This window comes from Solea senegalensis, linkage group LG2 (assembly GCF_019176455.1).
Source record: "Solea senegalensis isolate Sse05_10M linkage group LG2, IFAPA_SoseM_1, whole genome shotgun sequence".
NCBI classification, from domain to species: domain Eukaryota; kingdom Metazoa; phylum Chordata; class Actinopteri; order Pleuronectiformes; family Soleidae; genus Solea; species Solea senegalensis.
In genome coordinates, this window is record NC_058022.1 from 19,907,463 (window position 1) to 19,932,970 (window position 25,508).

Consider the following 25,508-nt stretch of genomic DNA (forward strand, 5'->3'; position numbering starts at 1 on the left):
ATTGGCCCATTTACTTATTAAAGAAACAAGGGCACCAAGCCCTAATGAAAATTAAAACTGTAAAAATGTGTGTTATGTAAGTGTTTTATTTAAAGTATATAGGCAATATACTTGGCTATAAAGCTATGAAAAATGTGTAATTGAATGGTTTCGATTTTACTGTGTAATGTTTGGACTATTTCTTATAATATTTATAATGTTTTATTCTTTCCCTTGGAATAATAAGTGTGCACTTGAGGACAATTGCCACCATCGTGAAATATGTACAAATGTTTTTTTTTAAGAACTGAATATAAAATACTATTAATCTTGTTTGTTATCTCAATAAAAGTAATTTCAGCAGTTCTTATTTGAAAAGGTTCTTTTTACAAAGCCTTCAGTCATTTCATTCAGTTTTCATTTCACTGCATTTATTTCCTCTCAACACTAGCATGAGAGGCAGAGCTTGTCATGTGAGAGACATGTCTGGACACAGCTCGACAAATGTCACAGAGGAGCAGGAACAGGAGCATTCTTTCATAATTAATGTTGAGGGATTCGTCTCATACATGAATATAATAACAATACATGTATAATACATTTAGACCTGCGGGGTATTCTTATTATTGTGACATTATGCCATATGTCTTCATCTGATTATGACATAGTATTAACAACAAATGATAAACACCAAAACGTTTCACTCTAGCATAAAGCTTTAAATAGCATTAATGATCAACTTAATCTGAATATAGTCATACTCAGAATAATCATTAATCAATAATCAGATAAAAAGATGTGAAGTCCAATTTATGTCTTAAAGGTACGGTATGTAACATTAAGGAGGATTTAGAGGCAGAAATGAAATACACTGCCATTAAGTATGTTCGTATAAGAGTACAGCAGCTTTAAAATAAAAACCCTTTGGCTTTTTGTTGCCTTAGAGTTAATCTTTTTGCGTGGGTTTAGACAACATCCTTTCTGTCTGTGATACACTTGGGAAAGAAAGGAATGAGAAGAGGAGTCCTCTGTTTGTTACAGTCTACAGTATCATCATTTAGCCTAATTTTCCCCCAAGTGGAACACTTTAGTTTCCTTGGATATTTCATGTAATTATTTGCGTTTCCATTGTCAAATTTTGAGAAGGGGAGCAAAATAACCGATCCGTACCATCCAACATTCTGCACCCTTCTGTTGGATTAGCAAGCAGAGTGGACCTACTTTGAAATGGAGCAGAAAACATTGTGGTCTATTGACGGTTGATAGGGAAATAAAGTGGTATTTTTCTATGAGCCTGCAGGCTTAAATGCTTCTTCTTCTTCTAATAAGTTCAGGCAGGCTGTTCACTTAAAAAGTGCAATGCCGCCCTCCACAGATCGAAGTTCCTAATAACATTTTGAAGTCTGAAATCACTAAACAAAAGGTTGTGTTAAGTATAAACAACCACAAGCCAAGACAAAAGAACACAACATCCTGGATGTTTACTGTGTCGCATTCTTTTTTTGTGAAATTGATTGGCGAGCAGCTCTGGGTCATGCTAGTATGACGTAGCGCTGTTTACGTAACTATCAATCTATAATGGTCGAAATCTAACATTCACTGTACCACTTGGTAAAAATTTTGATTTAAGATTTCGCTAGCTTATATGCACTGGACCCAGGTATAACCAGATTAACCAGACATGTAACATGTAAACAGCAATTTAACTTGATTATTCTTTAACAACTCATGTGAATATCATAATCTGAACAATGTGTTTATGTGAATGGGGTTCATGATGGTAAATCTAGTGTCAGACCACTTGGTGGACTCGGGTCTCCCAGCATCCAGATGGGGGAGGAGGAGGAGCCTGAGTGAAGGAAGTAGCTCCACAGATTGGATGTGTGTGTTTAAGTGTGTGTAATGTGTATGTGTGTGTAGTTGAAGTAGTTACCTCCATAGTGAGAGTGTCGCTAACCACTGGACTGTTAACGGGGATTTTAAAGGACATTACCTTGAGGAGGAACTCTCTCTCTCTCTCTCTCCATTTCTCCCGTGAAGCGGAAGATAGGTGGATTTTTGTCGCTGTTATTTTCCACGGTACAGGTTGAAGCGGTGCAGCCGGGCGACCAGAAGCGAGCAGTATGCATTCAGACTGCAGGCTGCTATGGGCAGAGCGGTAATGGTGGGTAGGGGACCGACAGGGGCCGAGGTTCTTCTCGTCCTGTCGATTCTCGTCATTCTCACCGCGGAAAACTGTCGAGCGCAGAAAGGTTGGTCCCGCACGGCCGCACCGACAACTTCTGTCGTGCGGGAGTCGAGCACAATCACGGACACACACGCGGCCATGCTGCTTTAGTTAAAGCGTGAACAACACGGACGGTTTAGGTGCTTGGAGATAAAGGCACGGTGTATTGTTATTGTCTGCCAAACCCTAAACCTATGCCTTACATGGCTGTGTGTGTATACGTGGAGTTCCGCTTGGTTTACATGGCTTGCCGCCGCCCGTCACGGTGCTTTTTTGTAGTTAAACTAGGCAAACCGGTTCCCGAAGAAAATGTATGTGATTGTGAAGGTTTAGCTGCTCATATGTGGATCAGTTGCTTGCAGAATTGGCATGAGGCCTTTAAATTACATGATAAAAAGATTGGATTCATATTATGTTTGTTATTTGGTTCTTTGATAAGGAAGTTACTGTTAAATTGCTAGATTTGTCAATGGAGTCTTGTGAGAGCTTGTGGCCTTGTTGTCCTTCCAGGTAGCTCACTTTTAGGGTGTACCTTGAACTCAAGTATACATAATTGATGCACTTATGTGTTTTTTAATGAATTTTCACGATATTCGACTCCTAAAATGAACATTTTGTAGATGTTTAAGGACGACAGGCAGTCCCAGGTGGTGTGAGATTGGGGGTAGGGGGAAGCAGTCAGTGGGGGTATGACTGTAAACACGTGGACACAGTTTGTCATAAATTTAAATTTCTCCAACAGCTGCTGTTTCCTCACATGATTCTAGTAATAGATGGAAGTATAGGGGTGAGTTTCTGTTTTAAATTGAGTCAGTGCTGGAACTTCAGCTGAACACCGTGCAGTTGTTCAGGAACATTAGTGAGTCAGAGTGAGGGAGGCAGTTTTGTTTTTGTCCTGTTCATCTGGATAGTGTCCACTGAGGGGCTCTTACATAACTGCAGGCCAACAGAACATCCACTTAGCACCATGAAGCATGACTGTTGAGTGTTATCTCAGCTCACGTACAGGAATGGTGACAGCTCAGAAAGAGCTAGAAGTCAAACTTCTTAAAAAATCATAGTAAAAACATATTGTAGTAAAGGTGTAGTTAATAGCAATTAAGTTGACTTGATATTTGAACAAAAGAAAACACTCAGAGAGTGCAAACCTGCCAAAACCACTCACCTTTAAGTGTCAATACTTCCCCATATCTTGCAATGTTAATAATTGATGTATTAAATTAATTTTAACTATGAAATATAACTATACCCTGAAAATATCATCAAAATCTAATTAACACCCATAAAAGCGCCTAGGCAGAGGTAATTATAGCTGCTGCAAGCAAATAAAATCAAAAAGCTACTTTAATTACATGTTTTGTCCAGGATTAGTCAGTGGTTCTGTGCAGCACAGCAAAATCCTCTTGGTTACAAAACTCAAAGCAAACCCTACGATGAACCTGATTATCACTGTAGATTGAATTTATACATATCATATAACATTCACCTCAACTTTGGGCTCAGTGACTATGGACACCACTACTAACCCCACTATTGACCTTATTTTGATTGAAATGTTCCATTTATGATATTTACATAAATTGGTAAAATCATATCCAAGTTTTATTCCTGTTTACATGCTACTTAGTCAGATTATGACCATATATACTGTACATGCCTATACCACACGACTTAGATTGGAATACTCCACATTTTCATCTGTTTATTCTGACTGTGACCATATTCAGTTTATGTCGACTTGTAAACACGGCTTACATGGCTGTGTCTTTTTCAGAATAAAGTCTTAATCAGGTTAGTATTGAAACATTGCTGTCCACGTGCAAACAAAGTCTGTGTTTTGCTCAAGGACACCTCAGCATGTAGACAGGACTCAACCCCATGATTCAAGCTACTGCTACGTCAGATATCTCTGACATTGTACCCTTCAAGGCCTATTCCACAGTTGTTCCACATGATCTTTTAACCTAAGTAATTAATCTTTTCTCTCTTTGTCTAAAAATAATTAACAAGTAATGTTTAACCTAAATTTTAAATAATTTAAAGAGTCCCAGTTGATGTCAGAAGGTGTCCGGGTTTATCTGAGAAACAGTTCAAAACACAAAGCTATTCTCTATACAAAAGATAAATAAAGGAAGACAAAGTGTGTTGTCAGCTAGCGTCTGTGTTTTAAAAAATTGCTTTAACATCAATAAATTATAAGAATCAATGAGTCAATCAATATCATCAATGACACTGACTAATCTTGTGGTCCGTAGGCATCTAAACAGAACTGACATCCCCTCTTTTTAATGCTAACAACTTAAATGTATAAACATTCTTTTTCACGATATAGTTTTTATTAACAACAGATTCCTTAAAAAAAAAGACCAAAACCAGTACATTCCATGATTCCAACCATTTCCATGAAACATCAAGGCTGTTACTAAAAGGCATACAATAAATGACATGTGTAAAATAGGTCTCAAAATAATTTCTTATAACCGCAGGACATTGTTGTTGTGGTGCTACTCATTGTACATATATCTGTATAAATTTGCTTTAGAAATGTCAGTTTCAAGTCTAAAAACATCTCAAGTAAAGTTTTACTCTTGTTTGATCCGCCATTTTTTGCTGAAAATGTGTGATCGTGTTGCCCTGCAGGTGATGGCTGTGGCCCCAGTGTGCTTGGCCCCAGCAGTGGGACTCTATCCTCTCTGGGTTACCCGAAGACATACCCGAACAACACGGTGTGTGAGTGGGAGATCAGTGTGCCGCGTGGCAACCGGATCCACTTTCGCTTTGCAGAGCTGGACATAGAGAACGGAGACTGCCAGGTCAACTACCTCAGCCTCTTCAACGGTATTGGACCCGAGAGGAGAGAGATTGGTGAGACACTCTACTTGATTTAAACTGGTCTTTTTTCTTTATTTGCTTTCACCAGCCTTCTGTGCCTGTACTAAAATCAGAGATAGTGCACACAGTTGATGTAAAATTATACACGCCGTCAAGATAACCGCAAAACATGAAAAATCAGGTCACGTGATGTGATAGTAAATAATTGATGGCAATTTAGTTCTCCTAGTCTTCCATTGTGCTTTTTTAATGTGGAAATGGGTGTTAAATTACATTCTATGAGTGTGTGTTTAACTGAAGTTAAAAGTTTAACTTTGTCCAAATTGACGACTTGAATCATTAATCAGCGGTGTTGTTATTCTATGGGAGACACTGTTGTTGGCTTTTGTGATCTACAGCCCACGTAATTACACCAACCACCACTACACAAGGATTCTTTCTGTATTATTATCCTGTGCTAATGCTTTGCTGTATGGTATGTTTGTTGTAAGTTAAACTGTAACAAAGTCAAACAGACTTATGTAACTAAACAAGAGCCTGTATCTCCTGTGCTGTTTTACCAGTGAAATACTGCAGTTTGGGTCTGAAGGTTGAAGAAATGTCCACTGGTAACCAGGTCACTGTTCGGTTCATGAGTGGGACCCATCACACTGGACATGGCTTCTACCTGTCCTACGCCACCACTGAACACACAGGTAACAAACTCCCTGGTCACACACATCTCTGTCCTGCAGCTGGTGACCACGGCCTGTGAGGATGCAGGAGTGATGTTTTGTCATCTCAGAAACTAGTATGCAAACATTTTTAGTTTTAGTGTAAAAGGTGCTCTGGAGGTCATGTTTAAGTTACAGCTGTTTCATTCTGCCCTTTACACACTACACAACTTTCACAGTCGTTGCTGATTTTGAAAAGACTTGGAGTACACACTAACCGTTTCAGCAGACTAAAAGACTCAAGATAACACATTTAACGACTGCGCCTGCAGAGGGGTCACAGACATTACACTATATGATTTGTCAAACCAACTGAAACCAGCTGAACGCATCAAACTTTCGCGCAAACTCTCACAAGAGCGACCATTTCTGTCGTCTTCTGACACTTACACTTTTCACTGGCTGTTGGCAACGTGTGTTTGCAGTTGGGTTGGTAATCAGAATGCACTACCCGATTACGTCCAGAGTCGGCTCAGAAAATTCAAGCATGTTTGATTGACTGCGACTGAGGTCGGATCATGTCTGTTACCCTCACACATTTGCTGATTTGAGTCTTTACCCCTCAACAGATTTTTGTGCCAACTACCCGACTGTGGTACAGACTCTGCTTACTGTGAATCATGAGTAAAATCGGCCAAAAAATCTTGTTTGTAGTGTGTGTCCAGCTTTAGTGATGTGATGTTGTTCCTGGAACCAGGCTTAAGTTCTTGACACAAGACGATTGAACTATCCTCCAGAGTGGCCAATCATGACACCAAGGCCTCTGAAAAATGGCATGTGGAAGTATTTTGAATTAGACATCATAGACGAGACAGTAAGGAACACATCTGTTGACTAGCCTTTTAGCTGTAGCTTTTAGCTCCACCCTTGTGAAGTGGTAGAAAAGGCATCACAGATGGGCAACGGGAAAATATCTGTATGTCTTTGAAGGAATAGTGCGTCATATAATATTAGTTTGAACTTATAAATGTTGGATAAGTCGGTAAGAAAGCACCAAATGATGAATGAAATTCCCCAAATGGCAAAACAATCCCAAACATTCAGTTTTCAAATATAAAAATGTGTCAAAGGCAGTAAATCAAGCACCAGAAATAATTTTGTTGCTTGATTAATCAAGACAAGCACAATTTTACTAATAGTTGTAGCACACAGCTGCATCTGCAGACTTAATAAATTTTTAATTGCGAATTACCTCAGAGGACGTTTGAATAAATATCCCAGTTTAGAAAATGGATCTGGTTGGCTCTGCTTCATTTAGAGAAATTGTAAACAAATTGTAATTGTTACTTATTTATTACTGTACTATTATAGTCAAACTTTACGCAGGATTTAATAATTAATCGCATAGATGTAAGTACTGTGTGTTAATACACAAGGTACTGAAACCTTTCAATTGGCAGATTATTCCTTTAGTCACAATGGTGATGTCTCATGCTGAGATTTCTGCTTTTGAATCGTGTGCTTTGTCAGTTGGAAAGACTTCAGTGACTTGAGATAAACATCGAACTAAAACCACAAGAAGAGGAAAACCGTGATGATGTATGTATGTGTGTGTGCAGGAGGAAAAAAATTCAGTGTTGTGGTCACCTCGGCGCGACTCAATCACCCCGGGAGGCAAACAACCCCAGCACATTTTTCCACCAAAGTGCAGCTATATGTTTCATTTTGTCGTCATGTAACTGTTGTGTGAACTGCCGGTTTAGGTTAGTAAACCCGTCACCATGCTGACTTGTGGTGGTCAAGGGTCTTTGTCAGTTTGACTCACAGGTTGGTTTACCAGATATATGGGATTTTTGACCATGTGGTCATGACTCTGAGTCTGACCACTTCCACCACAGGGTTCATAAAGAAGCCCACGCCATCCTGTTGTATGTACTGTATATGTGTGCCTCATCACTTAAACACTCCTTGAAACCCTCGACATGCATGTGCCAGGGCCACATTGGATGCTTGTGCAGTAGGGATGTATAATATTATCTGATATTGGCTTTAAAATGTGTTATTGGAAATCTGCAAACACACAAAGATCCTCCGATATGAGTAATAACTAAAACAGTAAGCAGAATAGGTCGTTACCCCATTGACTTCTATGTTTGCGCCCTATACAACTATTATGTATTTCATGTTTATTTATTTTGCACCATAGAGAAAATGTATATCTACATCTGCCGTGACATGAGTATTAACTGCAGAAGAAACTAAATGGCCTTATACAGCAAATTCAGAACATTTTGAAAGGGGGTCTAGAAGGTTTGTAACATTGATTAATTCATTTTGTACCACTCTCTTAACTTTAAGAGCTCGAGCCAATCTCAGTTGACATGGCCACCACATGGCAAACATACAGAGACAAACAATCATTCACTCTCACATTCACACCTACTGTCGATAGAGTAGAGTGTGCAATTATCCTAATCTGTACGTTTTTGGACTGTGGGAGGAAACCAAAGTACACGCAAACTCCACACTAGGTCCGTGATCCGAAGTGTGATTCTGAGGCAACAATGCTTGCCATTTCATCACTGTGTAGCCCCACTGTGTGGCATTATGACAGATAATAACTCTGTTATAATTTTCACTGTAATTTATTGTGAACTACAAGTGGTACACAGAGTAAAATAGACGTTTGGCTCTAAAAAGCTCTATGTTTTGAAGTAAAACTTTGTGTTCATTGTCTTTGATCATAGATTGTGAGACAGAATTTACCTCGGGCACAGTAGTAGATGTTTGATGAGTTCTTGGCCTTTTTAACTGACCCTTGGTTCAACTTAACTCGTAACTTTGCTGATTCTGGCACTTTGAGTCACTGACTACCAAAGTTACATAGTGTAAGAACAGAGGTTCATGTACAGTGGGAATGAAGGAGGCTGCGCTCTCTCTATTACATGTCGGTAAACCCTCAAAAAGCTTTTCCTTTCAGGTGAAAAAGTTGCACAGTGTTGCTTACATTGACAACGTTGATATTAAGTTTATATCTACACCATCTCTAGTAAATGGTTCAAGCTGAACTCTTTTTCCTGTTTAGTCAATAAGAGGAGTCATGATTTTTATTATTAGTGAATTATTTCCCAAACAAAACCCAGCCATTTTCTAGCCTCTCAGATTGCGGTTTCAATATCAACTCTTTACTTTATTTGGATTTTGTAATGTTGTGAATATTTTGAAGACCTCACCTTTGGCTCTGGAAAGCTGCACTGTGCAGTTTTTCCACTGTTTTTCACAGTTGTAATCAGACCAGAGAGGGAAACAGGAAGAGAAAGTGCGAGTGACACATGATGGGTAAACCTGTTCTGACGTTGTTTGTTTGCCTTTTCAGATCTAATCACCTGTCTGGACAAAGGAACTGATTTCCCACAGGCAGAGTTCAGGTAAAGGGCATTAGTGTTGTGCGGATATTTGTGCAGTGCTCATGTTGTCCGATACTCATTGTGTGTGTGATCTGTCTTCATAGTAAATACTGCCCAGCAGGCTGCCTGACATCCACTGAGGAGATTTCTGGAACTATACCAAATGGATACAGAGAGGTGAGGACAGATATACTGTATGAGCACTGCAGGTGTTCTCTTTTGTGTGGTTGTCCCTGTCTTGTGCATCACATTTCCTGTGGTGGTGCAACTGTTCAGTTTGTATTGTGATTTCTGGGTCATGGTTTTGAGTTGGTAGCATATTGGCGAATCAAAAAATTTTTTTCTCTGCATTTTCTCCTGTTTGCAAGAATGACCTTTCTCGCATCTAGATATAAATCATAAAAAATAAATCATACAACATGAAAATACTGTACGTCAGGGGTCTCAAACTGAAATTACCCAGGGGCCACTACTCTGGTCAGGAGGGGGCCAGTCAGTGGAAAAAAGTTGGTAGGGGTAAAATGATATCAGGATATTCCGTCATAGTAACAATAACAATATTTGAGATATTTAGTGTTTGTGTTGATATAGAGCAACATTGTTCACGATTAAAAAATGATGATGCAAAATTGATATATTAAGAAAATAAATGGCATAGAGAAATAAGTCATTATAACTTGGTATTAATTGGCGGGCTCCATCAAAATGATTGGAGGCTACAGACAAAGTACTTCAGTGCATCTGGAATTCAGCATTATTTACAACTGCACTATAAACTCAGATTGTCGTCGCGTCACTAGCATTTTTACTTTTCAGACACAATTTTTAGACACAAACTTTGGACAATGTCGGGAGAATTGGATACAGGTTTCAGTGCAGCTTTACTGTCATTGCCTTCAATCTCTTCTGCTGACTAGGGAGTTTGTCAACAGTTGCATCTGCTGCAGTGACACCGTCTCCTACAGTTAGAAAACGGCGTTATTCTGAATTTGTTTTTTGTTGTTTCTTCTCTGTCGAGTCTCACTCGTTCCTTCGTATCTCAGTGGTACGAGCACAGCAGCTCAGGGATGTACTTTGTGATTGTGTGCTTCCTTTACCATTTTGAGGGGGTGGGGCCTGCGGGAACAGATACTGATGAGGGAACAGAGCTCCATATAAACATGTGAGCAAAGTTGTTTGTGGAACAAATAACATTGCACTACCTGTGAAACTGAAAACTATGGCTTACATTTGCGCACTGGCTCATGGTTTGCATACTAAACAGGTTTCTTTGTGGTTTTGTTTTCCTAATTTTGTATGAGTCATGGTTCTCATTGAGCCGTGTTTCTACCGAGTGGAAGATTCCGGTTCGGTACAATATGTGTTTTTTTGCATTTACATTAGGAATAGTATCAAAATAACCGGCACACTTTCCTTTGGGGTACCAGAGTAAAATGGTAGACCAGCTCCACCCACAACTGTCAGCTGGTTGGGCTACAAAACTCCCTTGTGACTGGTGTTTCTTCAACGCCACAGTCTCTTCTCATACAAATCTGGACGTCTTAAAACAGCCACAGACCGAGCAGGAAAAAAAGAGCTGCTGGATGTCCTCCGTTGTGTGGTTGTCTGCTGTGTCGTCATGTTCGATGTTGTGGTCGCACCAGTTCGACGTCACGCTACGTATCTCGCTGGTGCGGCCATCAAGCACGGCCCACACCCCGCCTACCAAGTAAAAGGTACTGTTCTCAGTTGAAATGCGAGCCTGACCCAGGGCTTTAATTTACCAAAGCAAACCGTACTATAATGGAAACACAGCATTGTTCCCTGCGGTGTGGTCACAGCCCCTCTGTGTGCCCCCCCCCCACACACACACACAAAGCCTCATGTCCACTGATTGTTTACTCATTACTCAGCTTCATTATTTGGGCCTTTTGTGTCTAAACATTTTTCAGTTTGATTCAATAAGGGCCTCCTTTTATTCCTTGTGTAAACGGGCCCCCGCTCTGTGGAATGTGAGTGCTGAGCTGATGACCTCACAGCACCCTCGCTGCGCGTGAGGTCATGGGTGCAGAGTCTCTGGCTGATGACCTCATGTTCAGAGCTTGAGGTTTTTGTTTTTTTTCTTTGTCGAAGGAAGGAGGGAGGAAGGGGGAGGGAGGGTTGTTGCTGGCTGATGGGAGGACAGTGAGGAGTGTCGGGGGTGTGCTTCAGGGAGCGAGGCGCCCCACAGGAACAGAGGAGGGGCAGGGTCAGTGGGTGAAAGGGAGGTGAGATAATAGTTTGGATGAAAATAATAACCCTCTAATCCAGTCCAGCTGTAAGAGGGTGCAGAGCAGAGCAGTGTGTTTTTGTGTGCGAGTGAGAGGGATTGAGAAGTTGGACAAAACCTTTGTGAGCGCATGCCTGGTTACACTTCTATGTGTGTGTGACAATATAGGCTGCAATTGAACTGCTTCTGTAAAAGCCTGGTACAGCATAATGCATACTTAAAGCTGCAGTGCGTAACTTTCAAAGACAAGCAAACGTCTGTTACATTCAAACCATTGTGAAATGAGTTCACACAATGTTGATGAAGCATATTGGTTCACATGATTCTCTCTGTCCGTATAGCAGTGTTTAGATCTTGCGTTGCTCTGCGTCATTCCCACACTGCACACAGGAAGGGATATGTTATGAAAAATGGAAACATTGCGCTAGTAAAAGGAGTTGGATTATGACTGAAAACAAAAATAACTGCAAATTCTACTTCTTAAACATCTGGTTGTTCAGCAGTGTGAAGGGATAAACGCATCTGGTGTATACACACAAATGCTCCCTGAGAACAGAGCTTGTTTTTAGATTAAGGACGCAGTATACAAATAATGTTGCATCATTTCTGTTCATGAAAAAAAACAAACTACCAAAGGTTACGCAGTGCAGCTTTAAGTTGAGTGTGTATCAATCAGGGACTGTGCTGCTTTCTTTCTTTCTTAATTCTTTCTCAGTATATTTTACAATGATTCATATGCTGATTTTTCTTTTCCCTACTTATCATATGTAAGAATACAAAAGTGTGTGTTAGTGTGGTTTCCTCAGTAAGGGGCAGGGTGCGGTGGTTTGGAGCAGGGCTCTGAGTTTGTGTTAGTGGTTTGGTATGACTCGCTTTAGGATGTGGTGTGTGTTTTTGGGGAAGTTTAGGAGTCACACAGCAAGTGTTGATTGCTTGTGGCAGCTTTTTGACTGCTGTGCACATGTGTGTATGTGTGCTTGTGCATGTACATGTACATGTACATGTGCCTGTCTCTGGGTCACTGGAGTTTTCCCACAATCTCTGTGAATTCCAGTGTGGGCCTTTTCCAGTAATAAAATTCCACCTCGCTGCAGCAGCTGTTCGTGGGAAGGAGCTTGTGGCCAGAGAGGATTCAGGTTTTGTCCTCTTCCCAGTGATGTGGCAGCAGGTTTGGACAGGAATGCAGCCAGCAGTGAATCATTGCCAATGCCACTCAGTGATCTCGCTACAGAGAAGTGACTTCATGCTGACTCATCTGCATTTATCTTTCCTCTGTCTGAAGGTTAAAAGCTGACTGTGTGATCTGTTCCCACCCATTTACTTAATGAAACTGCAAACCAGTTTGCAACTACATCACATGGTGTGACGACTCTTAATTAAAGGGAAATAGTCAGTCAGGTGTCATTATAAGGCCTCAAGCTCATGATGTCCAGTCCTTCCTAATAATGCTACATCCACACTACTGCTATGCATCCTGCTTTAAAGCACCCTAAACCAAAGAAGTTTAAAAACACTCCAGGCTCTGCATTAGTATGAAAACTATGGGGCTGCATGTTGGTAGGGACGAGCAAAAACAAAGACCTTTGAGAATGATTACGCCATTTACTCTGTAACTGGTTCTTGTTTTGTGACGCTCGTGTCACATGACCCCCTTCCTGTAAGAAAACAAACGGCCCCAACTGCTAGTGTAGAAGCCGGAGGATGTCGGTGCATTTGAACTGGCAGAACTTCCAGTCGCTTCATGTGTTTTGTTAACTTTGATGTTGAGGAACAGCTCGACATCTGACTGTGATCAGTCCACACAAACAATTCTCTGCCATTGTTTTTTAGGAATATAGTGTGACAAATATTCCCAGTCAAACAAATCCCTGCATTGCATGCAGCGTTCTTTTAAAAAAAAAAAAAGTTTTTTAAAAATCGAGATGGAAAAACTTTGATCAAGAAAAATGCTGATGTCTTACCCTGATGTCCTACTTTCTCTGCTATTTTGTGTCACACAGGGGTTCCCACAGGTACTTGAAATCCTAAACATTTATGAATTTGAAAAAAAAAACAACAATTTTCAAGGCCCTTAAGAGTTTTTGAAAATTGCCTTAAATTGACATGGATCATTGTCAGTGATTGAATTTTATGCAACGCAGAAGTTAAGCTGATATTTAGGTAAATGTCTCCTGCCGTTGATGTGTTGTTGTTTGTTATGACTCCACCTACTATTTCTTGTGCCCTGCATTGCTTAATGTACGCAGAACAAACGTCGAGTCATAATTACTAACAGTGTGGACACTGTACACACTCTCTCTGCCATTGACGTGAGATTCCATTCCAGTAGTAGCATTTAGCAAAAGAGATCGAATTACGTGATGCCTTGGAAATGCATGTTCCAAAAATAATGACAAAGACTGGCTTGCCCAAGATCCCAAGGACAATCACTTGGCCAGATGCAGCCCGTGCTGCAAACACCATGGGCAAAGTGGCTCTTACATTTGCCCTCCTGTCTTTTAGCTGTGTCAGCACATTCTATCCTTGAATTTGAGGGAATTATTCCTGGAAAAAGTCCTTTGATGTCGACCAAGGTGTGGGAACTCTGGTTACAGCGCACATGCTGAAGGACGCTCAATAAAAACAAACATTTCTTACATACATACAGCAAAAAGGCATAAGTAAACACTGCGGGTGTGCACAGGACTCGTCACAATACAATGCTTTTGTTTGCATCTAAGAAATCTTACATCCTTTACTTAAATTCATGGAAAATGGGAGCAAAAGCATGTGGTGTTTATATTTTTGTTAGTTAGAAACCACTCATACTTTCGACCATTCTATGAAATGTTCCACAATCACACAGACGAAAATGGCAAGGAGCAACACGGTGATTGGGTTTTGTCACTTTGTAACAAAGCCTTGCTGAGATCCCTTTTAAATTGGCCTCCTCTTCACACATCACCACCGTGTGCAGCGGAAAATAACAAGTTCATCCGTAATGTCTGTTTATATTCCTCTGCCTTTGTGTGTTTCTGTTCTGCAGTCCTCTCCACTGTGTGTGGCGGCCATCCATGCAGGTGTGGTATCCAACGCTGTGGGGGGGAGGATCAGTGTGGTCAGCAGCAAAGGCATCCCTCGTTATGATGGCACGCTGGCTAACAATGTCACTTCCACTGGGTAAGAACCTCCCACAACCTGCCACACTCTGCTCTTCATTTACTTATGGTTATACTTCTCATACAGAGTATATAGAGTGTGTGTGTATACATATACATACATACATACATACATACATACATACATACATGTGTGTATGTGTGTATATATATGTATATATGTGTATATATATATGTGTGTGTGTATATATATATATGTGTGTGTGTGTATATATATATATATATATACTGTATATGCGTATATATGTATATGTATATATGTACACTCATGTTGCACAAAGTTTTGAACGCAAAATCATGTGAGAAAGTCCAACTGTTGTTGAGTTTTTATTGAAAGCTGTTAAAGTATGAGTCATAATAATGATTCTCTCTCTCCTGAGCCCATAATTCTACTCTTCTCTCCTCAGAGGAACTTTGTCAAACAGCCTCTTCACCTTCAGGACCAATGGTGAGTTGTTTCTGTAAAGCATCATTAGAAGGAATCTCAATGTTTCCCAAACATTTTATATTCTTAATCACGCTGGTAATTGTTTCTGTGTTCACAGGCTGCTATGGGACACTGGGATTAGAGTCTGGTGGCGTGGCAGACACTCAACTCTCTGCTTCATCTGTGTGGGAGTGGAACTTTGGTCAGCACCGCGAGTGGCTGCCGTCAGGGGCACGCCTTAAAAAGACGGGGCTTCCGTGGGCGCCGTCTCAGAGCGACCAGCAGCAGTGGTTGCAGGTCGATCTCAAGAGGGAGAAGAGGATCACAGGTATAGAACTACATAAATACAGTCAGAGAGATAACGTCATATAACAGCATGTTAAAGGGGAGCTGAGTAGAGCAGGCACCTGTAAGAAGCACACTTCTACAGCAATTTGGGTTTTCCCACTTGTGGCTTTTTTACTGCACGTCTGTTCATTAAATGCTAAAATGCCTCAAAAAATACCTTTAAAAAACACCAACTTTTAGGTTCAATTCATTAGTAAGCCAAGAATAACACTTTCAATTATGTCATTGAAAAGTTGAATGCGCTCTTTGGTCCAGACTGAAAAATCAATGGATTTCTATGAACCTTGGCACAAACTCATAGGACAAAAGATTCCACTGACTTTGGTCAAAACCTTTCTCCAATTTTAACCAGTAGCATCTAGTTCACTCAACAGGAAGATGTAAATTGAGATTAAAATGTAAATGGATGCTTGAGGAAGTCTTCCATTGAAGGCAACACTGTTCAGATGTTTCCCACCACTGTGCTGGAACCAATAGATAAGCGAGTTTTCTTGTTCATTTTTTGTCTCGTCTTCTCCGTCAATAGTTCTTGACAAAGGAGTGGAATACGTTATAAAAAGGTTTGGTTTGTTTCACTTAAGAGCGAAAGTGTGAAAGCCAACTCAGACTGGCTGAATGTTGCAACTCCCAATCGTAGCGAGTCTAGCGGACCATTAGGTGTGAATACGACTTACAGTAAATGCCAGTAAAATAAATGTACTCACGCCACTGAAATGCTGGAGTGCTTTTACTTGGAAATGGATGCAGGATGTGTTTATTTGCGACAGATGTCACTGATAGACTTTGAAACTGTGGTTTAAAAATATAGACTTGATTTCTATTCCTGTAACGAATATGACATCGTGACCCTCAGTTAATCAGTTAATGTGCGTGTCTAAATGAAAAGCAAGACACTCTGCGCTGCACATGCATCTCAGTGTGAACCCGGCCTGAGTCTTGTTTAAGTACACCGCTGAGTCAGCTGTCCATCAAGCGTTTGTCTCTGCTCTGTTCAACCAGGCATCACCACCACAGGCTCCACCCTGAGAGAGTATCAGTACTTTGTGTCAGCATACCGGGTCCTGTACAGCAACGATGCCCGGCAGTGGTTTATCTACAGGGAAGCAAATTCTACTCAAGACAAGGTAACTCAATCAGAAGATCAATAAACCACGCTTGCTCAACAATAACGTCATTGGTTTTATGTTTTTTTTTTCTCTCCTTCCTTCAAATTAGCACAAATGGACGAAAATGTCACTTTAGACGGCAGCAGAGACCCGTACTTGGACTGTTTCCATAGCAACTGGTATTGACTGAGACATGTTTGTGGCAGGAAATGAGAACAGTCAGTGGTTTGAGTTAAGTGCTGTTGTAGACAAGTCAAGGCACTTGGGCATTAATAATGAATGGATATGGATTTAGTGGCCGGGTTGTTAGAGTGGAACTGCTGTCGACAAGCTGCAGTTTTCACAGGCTTTTACTGCACAAAGGAAAGTAGTTGAAAAATAATCAGCTTAGGGCTTAAATTGCATTTGTTCAAAGTCTGAAACAATAACTGCTCCGATAAACTTCTTTCCCCCCCCTAACCACTACTGTTTTTAATCTCCGGCTCAAATAAAGACAAGTTTGGTCTCATTTCATGGCAGATTTTCCAAGGGAACATCAACTACCAGCGTGAAGTGAGGAATAACTTCATTCCTCCCATCGAGGCTCGGCTTGTGAGGATAAATCCCACGTCATGGCACCAGAGAATTGCGCTGAAGGTGGAGCTGCTTGGCTGCCAAATCCCTGCAGGTAAATGATGCAGATAAACAAAAACAGTAACAAGACTGCTATCTTCCACGATGCTAAGACGTCATTCCTTTGCTTGTTCCGTCTTTGTACAGTGAGGCGAACGACTGGGCCGAAGCAGGCGCCGAGGATGTTTCCCCCGTCTCGTCACACTCCGCCCCCCGCAGGTACGAAGCATCCACCAGACCTTGGCCAAACCACGCCCACCCCGGACATAAGAAACACCACGATGCCCCCCCACACCAGCAAAGGTGCGTCACCCAGGCAGTTAAGAAACAAAAGAAGCTTGTTTGATCCCTAATCAAGAAAATAGTCATCTGGTGTTGATTGTCATTTCTTTGCTCTTAGATGTGGCTCTGGCAGCAGTTCTGGTTCCTGTGTTGGTCATGGCTCTCACTGCTCTCATCCTGACTGTGGTTTGTGCGTGGCACTGGAGAAACAGGTATCTATTCTTGTTATTGTCATTGTTTGTTTTTAGCGGCTTCTAGAAACTCCCATTTTGTTTCCTGCTTTACAGGAAAAAGAGCTCTGAAGGAGCATATGATCTTCCTCACTGGGATCGTACAGGTATGGACTGTTTACTGTGTGTCACCACTTTGAATTATGGGCTCTTTCCTTATGTGTGTGTGTGTGTGTGTGTGTGTTTCACGAGTGCAACTCTGTGCATGTCACTGTGTCGTTAGACTGGTGGAAGAGCATGAAGCAGCTGCTGCCGTCCAAGATGGTGGAGATGGACGACTCAGTCCGGTACAGCAGCAGTGACGTGGGCCGGCTCTCAGGGAGAGGGGCCGTACCAAGACTTCACGCTGAACCTGCAGGTAAACACTAATGCATATGGTGTCATTTATACTCCCACTCTCGTCTGTTTTACATCCCTCCGTCCCAGACGCCATCTCCGTCACTACCCTTCATACCGTTGTGTCTTATGCGTCGGTATGGATGTTACATAACACTTCCTCTAGAGGGCGGTGCCAAGTTGCAGGCACAAACAAACATGGTGATGATTGACAGTGGGACCTAAGAACACTGAATGTAAGTCGTCCCATCAATGGGGAATAAGATAAGATAGTCCTTTATTAGTCCTGCAGTGGGGAAATTTAAATTGTCACAGCAGCAGAGATAATAAGATATTAATTAATGACTATAAAAAGTTAAAATAGAATTTACGTTATAGACAGTTACCAGAATATTTACATGATATATTGTATTGTATGTTTATTGCACTTGTGTAAAGTATATTATATTTATTGCATGTGGCATGAGTAACCTGTTTCATGTGCTCTACTGAGAGCAGTATGCTACTCGTTGATGAGGGAGATTGATGACGAGCGGTATTTTCAATACTTCCATACGTCCGCAGTGACTTTTGACATCTCGATGCTCTTCCAAACGTTTGCCATTTTTAAATGCTCGTATAGACTCGTCATTGTTGAGTCTTCATTGTTTTCCTGTCTGATTGGAATATTGATTCTATACTGCCCCATGATTTCCCAGGGTATTGCTCGATTTCTCTACGTATAAAGAGTATAAATGGGCCTTAAAGCTAAAACACTATGCAACTCTTTTGTGAACTTGTTAACAAACTATTTCTTATGTGTACATTGTTGATGTGTAGTTGAAGAAAAGCTCTGGTTATTAATATACTACATCATGCCATCTTCTCAGAATATGCCCAGCCGCTGGTGAGTGGTGTTACAACATTGGGTGCTCGTTCAACGTTTAAACCAGACGAGGGTCCTGACCCTGGATACTCGGATCCAGATCTGTACGACGCCCCCATTTCACCAGACGTCTACCACGCGTATGCGGAGCCCCTGCCCGCCTCGGGATCGGAATATGCCACACCTATTGTGGTCGATATGGGTTGCCATCCTTCAGGGGGCTCCACTTTGAACCAGCCCTCTGCTGCATGCAGTTTCATGGGTGCCGGGCCCGCCTCCCTGCTCACACAGACGGACAGCGGCCAGTCGGGGAGGTCGGCGTATGATACGCCGAAGAACGCCACCGGTCAGGCCACGCCCACTGAGGATCTGACTTACCAGGTACCTCAGAGTTGCACTCAGAAGCCATCAGGACAAGGCTGAAGAGCTGGGACGCACATGGCCTTAATCTGCCCTTCACTGCTCAGCACAACCCCGAAGGACACAGACGGAGGGTTGTTAAAGGATGAGGAGGCGTGAACCGGTGGGCCACCAGGGCCCTGGCTCGAGTCTTGAATGAACACTACCTTAGGTTTAGATTCATCTGGAGATGTCTGTATTGCCCAATTGTCTCTGCATGGCCATGATCTTTGCTTGTGCAGTGCCATTACAGTCCTATCACTGAAACCACAAAGATGAATGTGTTTAGTGCCAGACGCGAGAGTCGGGAGGTGAAAAGGAGAAAGCTGACTACTATTTGATTAAGACTTTGTCTTGTCCCTGTTCTGTGACTCTTAGTAGTTCTTTCATTCTGTGAAACTGTGATGTCCAATATTCACTTTTTATTCTGTTACACAAAAATCTGACGCTTTTGATTTAACTGCATGTTGCATTTAAGTAGCCCACGTTCAAGGTCAAAAAAAAAAAACCTCTAGTTTCATGGTACGTTTTGTCTTACTTTTGCTTAAAAGCGCGACTTGAAATTGTGTATAGTGACGTTGAATCCATTAATGCAAACCTGTTAAAACTCTAAAGTGATTTAGTAATATTTATTTTTTTTATTTCACATCCTGCTGATGAGGAGAGCCTCTTATTAAATAAAACTCCACTACTTCCCTCACTGGCTTCAAATAGAAACATTGTGTGAAAACCTCAGTCGGCTTCTTGTCAAACCTTGTCGATAACTTGCAGAGGCCGATCGGGAGAATTGATTTCGTGAACTCCACAAAGAGGAAATACTCAATGTGATATTGGAGACCAAATGTTGCCTTTTCTGTGTTTATGCAATATTGATTCACAATGCAAACCTGCCAAACATCACGTAGCCAAATAAACACTAAAGCAGTCTTAACAGGATTTTTTTTTTTTTTTTAAAGACCTATTTAGAACAAAAACGGTACACAGAGAGAAGTCTAGTAGTAGACGGGTGAATCCATTACAGCTGATAATTCATAGTTTCCTGTGTGTTCATGTGTGCATCGTGGTGATCGTCTAATGTTGAAATGGGTGTGACTTTGTTTTTCCTTCCTCGTAATTATGTGCATCAACATCTGTACGTGTGGTTAGCTGTTATCATATTCCAGCCCTGTGTGTTTTTGTATTACAGTCTGGTGTGATGATGATGATGATGATGATGATGATGATGATGATGATGATGATGATGATAATGATAATGATAATGGCTTGCAGTTGTAGCAGGATGTGTTCAATTGTTGTCTATAGCACCAGTAGACTGCATTCCTCTCCTTGTCCACCTGTGGTACTGACCTGACCAAACACAACGTGGCAGGGGCGTAGATTTAGAAAACAGAACAAAAAAAAAGGAACAAGCTGCTTTATAACTTTACTGAAGGGCGACCTTCTCCCCCCCCCGAGGGAAGGTGCCGTTCACACAGCTGTGCCACCAGTCGTGCTTTGATTATGCTCCATAACCAGGGTGATCGATGCAGAGTTTTGGTGCTCCCTGGTCACAGCAGGGTTGTGTTTATGTGGCTCTCACTGATTGTATATAAAGAAATAAAGAGTTATTAAAACAATTTTCATTTGTCATCAAGAAAACAGTAGTATCGGGACATCAACAGGGATGTCCCGATAAAACTTTTTCACTTCCAATACGATACCGATATTGCAGCCTTGAGTATTGGCTGATACCGATATCGATCCGATACAATATCAGCACGCATCATACATACTTTCATTACTTATTTTGTTGTGTGGAATGTTAGAAAAGGATTGATCAACAGCAACAGTAGATATGAGAAAAACTGACCCATTTATTATTAACCAATGGGTTACATAAATTTTAACCTTCAACATAAGAATACACGATTTTTTGCCATATTAATTTCATACAGGCTATGGTTAATTTCATCAGGAGGAAAGTACCAAGTGCAAATGGGGGTGTTTTCAGAGCACCCGTGTTTCACAGGTAACAGCGTGTGTTCAGAGAACACTCCCCTTGTTTTCACTATTTTTGGATTAGCCCAACCCACACAGGGTGAGTGACTCGTCCCGCAGGTAAACCCATGGTAAACCCGGCCTCGCGGAGACGTACTTATCTCTGTGTGTGGAGATTCAGGACACATTTAAAACACAGAAAGCTCTCGGCATGGCTGTTTTTTAAGGATATAATTAACAAACGGAGGCTATTGAAAGTCGACAGGTGGCGCTGGTTTATGAAACAATGTTTTTGCGGCTCGCCTCAGGATGAGCTAGCGTAGTGCTAACAGCTAGCTCGCACTCGCTGTGCGGCTTCGTAGCCTCTGATTTCAGAGGTTAAAGACAAATGTTTAACCTCTGAAATAGCAGTAGCACACACATGCTGCTGTTGTGATCATGTGGGCTCTACATGCATCCAAGCATCCGAGCCCACGTGATCACAACGGGAGCTGCTGGATAGAAGTGCTGGAGCGAATGGACTGCTTGTATCGGAGATTTTAGAGGCAGTCCGATATAATCCAATATTCGTTTTTGGCTGATATCGGACCGATATCCTTTATCGATATCAGATTGTGAGTCCCTAAAGTGCTCAATGTCTGTGTGTGTTGTTTTTACATATTCACTTCAGGCTGGGTTTACAAATCTTGTCTGACCCAAATTACAATAGAAATCACACTACATCTGTAACACCTGGTTCTATGTTGATTATGTAAACTGGCCATTTCCAGGAGATATGATTAACTTTTAAGTAAAAGGCAAGAAAAATACAGTCATACAGGATTTGGTGGCATCTACAGGTAAAGTTGCATATCATTTGCAATCAAACATGGTGGACTTGGAGGTGTGACATAAAGGACTTATTCCAAATTAATTCTTTATTTTTAGGCAATTAAAGACAAATAAATATTGTATTTCATTTCTATTGATAGACCTCCATTAGGTTCTATACACTGGCCCTTTCATAATATCACTGAATATACAATTAAAGCATACAATAAATGACCACATTTAAACCTTAGCAAGGAAACATTTCAATTGCATGACGATATCAGGTCTGCAACATAAAATTTCTGACAATTTAACAATTCCTGCGAGCTCCATTTGCTAATCAGGTAATAAACAATTGCTAACATGCTAAACTAAGATTGTACAGTAAGACTGCATTGGCCACATTTAGCTCAAAATCGCTAAATGTGTCGGCAGAGAAATGCTAACATCGCTGTGGGTACTGTAATAGTAGCATTATAAGCACCTACTATAATCGCACATAACATTCATTTAGAAACAGTAGTCTGCATAAATTAACCTTAATGCTGCTATAATAATAAAAAAATGTTTCAAGAATAAGCTTTAGAGGGTTAGCCTGGGGCCTGGATGTGACCTGTCCAGAGACTGGCTCAAGAGAGGGTGAGTTTCTATCGGTTTGCTGATGACCATCAGTATTCTACGTGATCACTTATTTTCTGTACATTCACTGAGACATGAAATTCAGCCTGTATGCCACACTGACTGAGTTTATAAATATTAACTGTACAGGAACAATATCGTGCACGTTAAGAAATGCCTTCACAAAATCAAAAAGTACAAAAAGCTTCAACACAATTGGTCAAATATGTGGATCCTTAAGTTGAAAGGGAACAATGTCAAACATACCTCTTCATTGGTTTTACTGCATATGCTGTCATGGTCTTGTTTGACCAATTGGTTTTTCCTGCTCTGTCATTTAAAGCAGTTCTAAATCAGCTGCTTCAAAGTGTTTACTGTCCACCCGTCATTCCTCCATGTTCTTTCCGTTCTTTCCAAACTTGCACCACACCACCGTGAGGGCGATTGCGATCAATAGGATGAGACTGCTGGTCACCAAGTAAGCGATGGGCAGGAAATGGTTCTGACCTCCAAACCAGGTCAGTGTGGTCAGCACTATTTCCTTCCTGCCTTGGAAAGGCTGCACAGGGAAGTCTGGAAAAGGTTGAGGTCAAGGAAGAAAATAGGTGATTGGAAAGAGAAGCTGTTTGGAATATAGCTGGTTTGTAGCCACAAAAATAGTCCACAAGACAAAAGACACAAATAGGACACTTGTGACCAAATATAACCGTAAAAGTTCCCACATGACAGCAGTGGAAGGATACTGTAGGATATGTCGATGCTGTAATTCCCTGCTGGAAGCCCCCCAGTGAAGGGCTTTTTAGCGCGGTGTAAAACTCCATAGAGCTTCTTGAAGTTGGGGAAGGCCGCCTCCCTCATCCATATGATCAGGTCATCGTTTATGAAGCCGTTGTTGTTTTGGTCCAAGGGATCAAGGTCATACACCGGCTTCTTCCAGTACAGTGGCTTTGCTGTGCCTGAGTGACAAATGCAAACAGACGCAACAAACTACTGACGAGAAACTACAACATTTCCTCGGCTGAACTCAAAGGTTAAAGACATATTAACCTTCAAACACTTGAGCTAGATTCATTGAGCTGTTCATCTTGGGGTTGCGGAACTTGACATTTTTGTCAGTGTACCAGGTGATGCCTCTGCGCAAGAGCGGAACCTTAACTGGAGTACTGCTGGGTTCGTGATACATCAGAGTGAAGGAGTCTGGGAGAACAGATGTGAGTCAACAGGAGGAGGGGGAGACTTGTGACCACTGATGGTGTGTTTAAGTAACAGAGCTTACCATTGAAGATACTGTTGGCCACAGCACCACAGGGAGCAATGGGGAGTCCACTCTGGTCACGTACAAATGGCTTGCAGTATGAACTGGGGTTCTAACAGAAAGGTAGATTAACAGTGTAAAATAAGCCACAAAGCAGCAGGAAATATATTTATTTAGCAAATGTATTTAAAGTTGCTTTCAGAATTTGTTGCTGCCTTTAGCATTCCCTTCTCTTCTCTACAACGATTACACGACACACACACACGACAAAACACCTGAACTCAACAGCAGTGAGAATCACCTCTTTGTGGAGTTCTGGCTCCCGATAAAGTCTTGTGTGAAACTCCCTATATTTACTGTCACACCCGAGACTGAATCTGCTTTCAGACATGCACTGCACTCCTCCATAGTCTGAACACTTAGAATAATCTCTGGGTAACATCTGAGTAGAATGCAGCAGGAGAAACTTTTGCTGCTTCCCATTTACATCAGAACTCAGATTTGGGAACTGGGAGTGACCCCGACTTCACCATGTTCCAGTTGAGAAGTTGGAAAAAATACATAGACCTTAACCCAAGCGCATCTTGGGCTAGTCATTGTTTAGCAATGCCAGGCAATAACAGCTGTGTAGTCTGATGAATTAATGCAGAATAACGAGGAGTTACCTTTAAGTTGTTCTTCCTGCCGACCATCTGCCCATCGTCCCTGGAGTCCATGTATCTGCGGAGGTTCTGATGAAAGTTTTTGAGGCCATAATAAAAAAAGACGTCTCCCTGAAAACAGCAGAGGGATAAAGAGCATCAGCACAGTCGGTCAAGAAAGACTGTACGGTGAAATATACATGATACAAATGACAACAAAGGTTTAGTTAAAGGTCCATTTAAAGGCTTATACAGAGCATTCAACCAAACTTGAGTCACATTATTATGAAACTTTAAATTGTAGTGGGTAACTTTTAAATATAAACAATTATCTAATGCATTCAAACCATTGCCAATCAGCTTCCCACAACTCCCTGTGTTCAGAGTTTGTTATTTACCTTGAACCGTTTCTCAATGGTAAACTCCACTGTGCATTTGCAGTCCTCTGCCGCGCTGGTGACATTTTTACGCTTTTCATGACATTTATCACACGGCCCAACAGTGTAGTCCAGCTGCAAAGACAAGAGTGTTCATTGTAAATTGTGGGCAAACTGTTCCTCTTTATCTCATGTAAACCAAAGACCTTTCATCTTTGACACTCCTTTATTTATTACACACACAAACGACATTCAGTCTCTTCCGTCTTCCTGCTTCTCTTACACATTCAGTACAAACCGTGTCGATTTCATTACAATATTTTCACCCTGCAAAAAAAGAAAAGGAAAAAGAACTACTAAAATATTAAGTGCAATATTTTACACTCACCTTTATTTCCCGTGTGCTCTGAACTGTGAGAAGCAGCCACACTCCCAGCAGCAAACATATCAAAGCCATAATGTAGAAGAAAGGCAGCACAGTGTTAGCGGTCAACATGGGAGACCAGGCCGGTAGCCTCTGCTGTTTGAAGGCAGAATTGTCTGGCCTCCGAGCCAAGGGCCCAAGTTTGCCCTTCACTTTACCCATGAGAGGGACGTTCAGCGGGGGGAAAGGAGAGGAACTTGCTACACAGCGACAAGGCACCACTATCTCTTCCTGTTCTTTATTTCAGCAATATCTCCCTGCACACGCACACACAACACAACTCTACTTGCCAAGAGA

At 41.4% G+C, this 25,508-nt stretch overlaps 2 protein-coding genes across 2 annotated transcripts; one reads left to right on the forward strand and one right to left on the reverse strand.

The window, feature by feature from the left end:
- The first annotated feature begins 1,844 nt into the window (after positions 1–1,844).
- Positions 1,845–20,092, forward strand: dcbld2 (discoidin, CUB and LCCL domain containing 2). The gene is made up of 15 exons (XM_044016708.1): positions 1,845–2,231; positions 4,847–5,071; positions 5,602–5,733; positions 9,068–9,119; positions 9,203–9,275; positions 14,372–14,505; positions 14,912–14,952; positions 15,050–15,259; positions 16,279–16,403; positions 16,905–17,052; positions 17,145–17,300; positions 17,398–17,491; positions 17,567–17,616; positions 17,733–17,867; positions 18,715–20,092. Exons 1-15 carry the CDS (start codon positions 2,126–2,128, stop codon positions 19,131–19,133), a joined length of 2,100 nt encoding a protein of 699 aa, XP_043872643.1. The 5' UTR covers positions 1,845–2,125; the 3' UTR covers positions 19,134–20,092.
- Positions 20,093–21,970: 1,878 nt separating this feature from the next.
- On the reverse strand, positions 21,971–25,468 carry tmem30c (transmembrane protein 30C). The gene is made up of 7 exons (XM_044017137.1): positions 25,176–25,468; positions 24,809–24,922; positions 24,435–24,542; positions 23,791–23,881; positions 23,562–23,711; positions 23,258–23,470; positions 21,971–23,087 (listed from the first exon to the last, which is right to left on the reverse strand). The coding sequence occupies exons 1-7, from the start codon at positions 25,371–25,373 to the stop codon at positions 22,900–22,902; spliced, it is 1,062 nt and encodes a 353-aa protein (XP_043873072.1). The 5' UTR covers positions 25,374–25,468; the 3' UTR covers positions 21,971–22,899.
- Between the last annotated feature and the right edge of the window lie 40 nt (positions 25,469–25,508).